This window comes from Elephas maximus, chromosome 1 (assembly GCF_024166365.1).
Source record: "Elephas maximus indicus isolate mEleMax1 chromosome 1, mEleMax1 primary haplotype, whole genome shotgun sequence".
NCBI lineage: Eukaryota > Metazoa > Chordata > Mammalia > Proboscidea > Elephantidae > Elephas > Elephas maximus.
The window spans coordinates 78,895,914-78,902,644 of record NC_064819.1 but is presented as its reverse complement, the minus strand read 5'-3'; the positions used below and the strand labels follow the sequence as shown (position 1 = coordinate 78,902,644).

The 6,731-nt window shown below is 45.8% G+C and overlaps 3 protein-coding genes across 3 annotated transcripts; 2 read left to right on the top strand and 1 right to left on the bottom strand.

The window, feature by feature from the left end:
* The first annotated feature begins 2,052 nt into the window (after positions 1-2,052).
* Positions 2,053-2,807, top strand: H1-5 (H1.5 linker histone, cluster member). The gene has a single exon (XM_049886499.1). The coding sequence runs from the start codon at positions 2,097-2,099 to the stop codon at positions 2,772-2,774; it is 678 nt and encodes a 225-aa protein (XP_049742456.1). The 5' UTR covers positions 2,053-2,096; the 3' UTR covers positions 2,775-2,807.
* A 533-nt stretch (positions 2,808-3,340) lies between these two features.
* Positions 3,341-3,806, bottom strand: LOC126077333 (histone H2A type 1-D). Its single transcript, XM_049886573.1, has one exon. The coding sequence runs from the start codon at positions 3,783-3,785 to the stop codon at positions 3,393-3,395; it is 393 nt and encodes a 130-aa protein (XP_049742530.1). The 5' UTR covers positions 3,786-3,806; the 3' UTR covers positions 3,341-3,392.
* Positions 3,807-4,060: 254 nt separating this feature from the next.
* On the top strand, positions 4,061-4,565 carry LOC126077364 (histone H2B type 1-N). The gene has a single exon (XM_049886637.1). It carries the CDS (start codon positions 4,114-4,116, stop codon positions 4,492-4,494), a length of 381 nt encoding a protein of 126 aa, XP_049742594.1. The 5' UTR covers positions 4,061-4,113; the 3' UTR covers positions 4,495-4,565.
* Positions 4,566-6,731: the final 2,166 nt, after the last annotated feature.

Sequence of the window (6,731 nt, the reverse complement as noted above, 5' to 3'; positions counted from 1 at the left end):
GTTAGCAGCCATAGCACTTAACCATTACACCACCAGGGTTTCCGCGGGGGGCGGGGGGGGGGATCAATTTACTGCCTATTCCAAGCTTCAAAAATAGCCTTGCCCTCGGTCCCCACTCCACCCTCATCACTTTCCCAGCATAATAGTGTGAGGCCAGATGATCTAGGTTCAAATCCCAGAGCAGATAGTTGCTAACTTTATAACCCTGGGCAAGTTAGCGATCCACTCTCTAGGCCTCAGATGTGCAGCAGTGAAATGTGACAGATAAGTAAAAACCTGTAGTGCAGCATACTAAGAATGTTCTCTGGCACTTAGTAAATGCTTAATTTATTGTTATCTCCTCTCCCTACTTTAAACACAGCACCTCCCTGAAAGTTTTGATTAAAACCATAGAAATTACTTGGTTAGAACATTTACTTGTTAAGATCTCCCTTTCATTAGTTCTCAATTTGCACTGTTTCGAAAGAGTCTTGTAGTAATAGCATACCATCATCTGTGTCTATGTGGAGGCGTCCACAACACAGCAAAAGGACCAGATGGTGAGAACTTTAAGCTGTGCAGGTCACATATGATCTCTGTCATATATTCTCTCTTCCTTCTTCCCTTTCTTTCATTTTGCAGTCCTTTAGAAAGATAACTGTTCTTAGCTTGAGAGCTATAAAAACAGGCACTGTCCAGATGTGGCCCACAGGTGGTACTTTGCCAACTATTCCAGGTGCTCCCGGAGGGAAGATAAAGTGCATTGGCCATTTGAGCCTCCCCCCCCACCCCCACTCCACCCCAGGTTTTCACTGGCAAGAATTGACTGTTGGTTGCATCAGAGATTTGAATCATCATTTGATCTCCTTTATCAAGCGGCCATAAAATCTTTTCATTTCTTCCCTTAAATAAATAGCAAACTTCTCCAACCTCATAGTCATTGCCTCAGTTCTCTTCAAAGTTAATGTTTTCCTGAATTCTTCTGAACCCCTGTAACCTCCAGCCCCTCCATACCTAATCTAACCTTCTCAAAATAGCCTGTTATTTTTCTAAAATATGCATCTGTCAGAACTTAAACACACACAAATGTTCACATTGATGTCTCCTGGCGTCTTGCAGAAAATGATTTTCGCAACTATGCAACTGGTTCAGTGTTGGTGAACATAAGAGGCTTAGTAAGAGCACTAGGAAAAATGTATTGAAAGCCTGATAGGATCCTGTCATCTAAACGTGCACTTCATTCTGGAAGATACTGTGAGCCCTCGAATAATTTTCAACAGGTTTGAGAGATTTTTCTAAAGCAAATTATCAGAGGCAAGCATTTTTTGGTCCTCATTTTCCTGAATTTGCCCAAGAACGAGAGAAAGCATCTCGATCAGATAGCATACCAAATTCGAATTTAAATCTGGGCTTTGGAATCTGAAGCAAGAGATCTCCGCTCTTGCTGCAACGGGGAAGAAGTCACACTGGCAACTGAGTTTTTCCAAGCTGCAAAGTCCTTTTTCTCTAAAGATATCAGCACGTGGGAACTCTGAAAAGGCAGAACAGATTTTTAATCTGGGGCGGTAGGAAACCAGTTGCTCTATATCTGTGTTACTTACAACACTTAGAAACAAAGTTTATACCAAACGCAAGAAACCTAGTGTCTTCCCTCCTGTATAAATCAAAAGCTGAACCTCTGAACAAATCCTTTTAGAAAACTTTTGTTTAATACTTAGTAGAAATCTACTGCAACATACAACTAACTATCGCAATGACCCCAACCGGGTGGATCCACACTCAAAGCTAAAGGGTTTTTAAAAAATATCTTTCAACGTCTGGTCACGATTCATGAAAACACGAATAAGTTTGTGAACCTGGAGGCTCTTTTCCTCCTTTAGAGCTTCAAGGAGCCAAATTCTGCACCGTTGTTTTTCTCATTTAATCAAATTTTGGCGACTAACAAACACAACTTGGGAGTCCAACTCCGAGAGGCGTCTGCCCGAGGGCGGTGGATTGGACTCTCCACCAATCACAGGCCAGGGCCGCCTTATATAAGCCCGGGGCTTGAACGAGCCAGCATTGCAAAACTTGCTCTCTTTGGATTTGAAACCTCTCCTGCAATTTCTCCTATCGCCATGTCGGAAACGGCTCCCACTGAGACTGCCGCCCCGGCACCAGTGGAGAAATCCCCCGCCAAGAAGAAGGCAACTAAGAAGACAGCTGGGGGCGCCGCGAAGCGCAAGGCAACCGGGCCTCCGGTCTCCGAGCTGATCACTAAGGCTGTGGCCGCTTCCAAAGAGCGCAACGGTCTCTCCTTGGCCGCGCTTAAAAAAGCGCTAGCCGCTGGCGGCTACGATGTGGAGAAGAACAACAGCCGCATCAAACTGGGTTTGAAGAGCCTGGTGAGCAAGGGCACCCTGGTGCAGACCAAGGGCACTGGCGCCTCGGGCTCCTTCAAGCTCAACAAAAAGGCAGCCTCCGGGGAAGCAAAGCCCAAGGCCAAGAAGGCTGGCGCCACCAAAGCCAAGAAGCCCGCGGGGGCCACTCCTAAGAAGCCCAAGAAGGCAGCTGGAGCCAAGAAAGCCGTGAAGAAGACTCCGAAAAAGGCGAAGAAGCCCGCGGCGGCAGGTGTTAAGAAAGTGGCCAAGAGCCCGAAAAAGGCCAAACCTGCCGCCAAGCCGAAAAAGGCTGCCAAGAGTTCTGCAAAGCCAAAGGCAGTGAAGCCTAAAGCAGCCAAACCCAAAGCCGCCAAGCCTAAGGCAGCTAAGCCCAAAGCTGCAAAGGCTAAGAAGGCGACTCCTAAGAAGAAGTAGGTAGTTGGCCTGGTGAAAAGTCTAAACCCCAAAGGCTCTTTTCAGAGCCACCCAAATATCTCTGACAAAATAGCTGTACACTATCCTAAGTATTTCGGTCTTTCGTTATCCCATTTTCACTCATACATTAGGTTGAACAGTGTTGAGGTTTTCCCCACTTTTAAATCTGAGCATTTTTACTGTATGCATGCATCTCATCCATCTTTAAAACGTTACTTGAAGGAAGCTTATTTAAAAAGCCCGCGCCATTCTCCGATTGGCCAATAACTGCCACATTGTCTCTTCGGCGGAAAATTTTATGCAAGAATGTGCTACGTGCCCCCCAGTACACCACATCTAAAAAACCTGTTGGGGGGAGTTAATATTTTTTACACTTTTGATTTTAAAAAGGGTGACACATCTACTGGAAAATCTTACTGACACCTACCGGACCTAAGATAAGTGACCGTAAATGTTGTGCTTTTACTGGCAAATACTGACTATAGGTTTAGGGTCGCTATTGAGCCGGAATCGACTCGACGGCAATGGGTTTGGGTTTCTTAAGTGACCCAACTCTTCCACAGAAATAGTGGGTGGCTCTGAAAAGAGCCTTTTGTTTGGACACTGCTATTTGGGACCTTATTTGCCCTTGGCCTTGTGGTGGCTCTCAGTCTTCTTGGGCAGCAGCACGGCCTGGATATTAGGCAGGACGCCGCCCTGCGCGATGGTGACTTTGCCCAGCAGCTTGTTGAGCTCCTCGTCGTTGCGGATGGCCAGCTGCAGGTGGCGCGGGATGATGCGCGTCTTCTTGTTGTCGCGGGCCGCGTTCCCTGCCAGCTCCAGGATCTCGGCCGTCAGGTACTCCAGCACCGCCGCCAGGTACACCGGTGCGCCGGCCCCGACCCGCTCGGAGTAGTTCCCTTTACGGAGCAAGCGGTGCACTCGGCCCACGGGGAACTGGAGTCCGGCGCGGGAAGAACGAGTCTTGGCCTTGGCGCGAGCCTTACCGCCCTGCTTTCCCCGTCCAGACATGATGCGGCAGTAGTAACTAGCCTGAGCAAACTGTGAGGTGGAAAACCTCAATCTGCGGTACTTATACACATTGCCGGGCGCGAAAATGAAGCTCTGCCATTGGTTAAAGGTGACAATTACACTTAAGCCAATGGAATCGTGGTTTTGAAATACACTGATTTTGATTGGACAAAGTTAATGTACTACGTCAATCAGAATTCGCCTCCAATCAGACACGTGATTTTACCGAACGCTTTCTTTGCATGAGGGCTGCTAATAAAAGGACAGTGTCCAGCTTCACATTCATTACTCCTCATTCTCTCGGGTTTCGTCGTAGTTTTCTCTAGCCATGCCAGAGCCGTCCAAGTCCGCTCCCGCCCCGAAGAAGGGCTCCAAGAAGGCGGTGACCAAGGCGCAGAAAAAGGACGGCAAGAAACGCAAGCGCAGCCGCAAGGAGAGCTACTCTGTCTACGTGTACAAGGTGCTGAAGCAGGTCCACCCTGACACCGGTATCTCCTCCAAGGCGATGGGCATCATGAACTCCTTTGTCAACGACATCTTCGAGCGCATCGCTGGTGAGGCCTCTCGCCTGGCCCATTACAACAAGCGCTCGACCATCACGTCCAGGGAGATCCAGACGGCTGTGCGCCTGCTGCTGCCCGGGGAGCTGGCCAAGCACGCTGTGTCCGAGGGCACCAAGGCCGTCACCAAGTACACCAGCTCTAAGTGAGCTGCTAGCCTGTGGACCTAGTTAATTGTCCAAATCTACACCCCAACGGCTCTTTTCAGAGCCACCCATACTTTCAAAAAAGAACTGGGACTCATCTTGTCTGCCCTTATAAACAATGATAGTTCCCATCGGTCTAAAAACCAAACCCACTGCCGTCGAGTCTATTCTGACTCAGCGGCCCTATAGCACAGTAGAACTGCCACCGCCCTATAGGGTTTTAAGGCCTATAAATTTTTATGGTAGCCAACTGCCATATCGTTTTCCCGCAAAGGGGCCGGTGTGTTCGAATCGCTGACTTTTCTGTTAGCAGCTGAGCGCTTTAAGCACTGCGCCACCCAGGCTCATTTATCTTAGTGCTCAACTGGTATAAAAGTTACTATTTGGTTTTACTGTGTTTCAAGTGTCTGCTGCCAAATTTTCTATATTGTAAGCAATGGAAACTGAAATTTTCTTATTTTATCTGACATCCTAACTCGGAAATTAATGCTAAAACTCAACAGTTGACAAAGCTACTCGGTGAAGACCAAGCGCCATTTAAAAAATCTATCGGCTTCTATTGAAAATAGCTGAATGTCTGCTTCCCTTACAAGTTACAAGTCCATGTTTTCATGCCCTCAGTAGGGTGCTCCATGAATATCACATAAACATTGGTTTGAGAGAAAATCATCCCCAGGCCGTCTTCCCTTTAGATTTGTTTTGTAACATAAATATTGGAAATGTGCTTTCTTTTCACTTATAGGCCTTCAAACCAAAAACGCATTGCCGTTCCGAGTCGATTCCAGCTCATAGCGACCCTACAGGACAGAGTAGAACTGCCCCGAAAGGTTCCAAGGTTACAAATCTTTATGAAAGTAACCTGCCACATCTTTCTTCCGCAGAGCTGCCCGTGGGTTCGGACTTTTGGATTAACCAGGCTCCTTCTCCGTAAAGATTACAGCCTTGGAAACCTTATGGGGACAGTTCTGCTCTAGCCTATAGGGTCGCTATGAGTCAGAATCAACCTGACGGCAACCGGTTTGGGTTTTGATTATAGCTCCAGCCACATTGCTCCAGGTGAGGTCAATAAAGTACAGCAGAAATGATGGTATGTCACTTCCAAGATTAGATTATAAAAAAGACACAGAGGCTTCTGCCTTGACTACTCTCACTCTCTCTGATCAATTCCTCCAGAGGAAGGAAGCCAGCCGTTGTTATGAGTAGTCCTCTGAGATAGACACCCACATACTGAGTAACATGGGGAATTCATCCCTGGGCCACAGGGCCTGCCTGCGCTGACTTATCTAAATTTTACACAACCGTTTTTAAAGATTTTAAGGATTGGAAATCATAGACTAATTTAGATTCTGACACACACACAAAAAAACTTAAATTCTCTGCTATTGATTCTATTTCCAGTAGTGGTAAACAAGACAACTCAGATCAACCCTGATGCTGAGAACTAGAACACAATATGACTGGAGGTATCAGGAAGCTATCAAGACAATACAGAATAACAGAACCAAAAACCAGGAAAAAAGAAAACCTAGAGTGTTATACAGCTGGAAAATATGAGGAAGAAATTCTCCACATACTATTATGGAATGATTTTCAGGATATACTTTTAAGTGAACTAAAGCAAGGTAGAGAAAATTCTGTTTAGAATGTTACTATTTATCTAATTGGGGGTAACGCAGTCCCAGTGCCCTAGAATATATGTGAACATTTAATGCACTCAAATGCTAACCGAAATGTTGGAGGTTTGAGTTCACCCAGAGGCACCTCAGAAGAAAAATCTGTCAGCCTGCTTCTGAAAATCAGCCATTGAAAACCCTATGGAGCACAGTTTTACTCTGACACACATGGGGTTCGCATGAGTCAGGCGGACCGACTACAAGACAACTCGTAACTGGTAAGGATACATACAGGTATGCTTATAATTTAAAAAAATAACAATGGAAGGATGAATCATAACATTAAAACATTGTTACCTATAAGGAGATAGAGGCTGCAGGCTGAAGGAGACAGGCCTCTTTGAATAAATATAACTTGATTTGACCTTGGATCCATTTAAAAATATTTCACATAATGATAAAGCCAAATTTTAAAGAGCCCAATCCCTAAAACATCAACAGCAAAATTAAGGAAATTGATCTGCATATCCAGATTGAACCATATATACACAGAAAGGTATATTACAAATACTCTGAAAACCATTAATTTGAACATCTCTCATGTGATACACCCTAACGCGGCAGTTG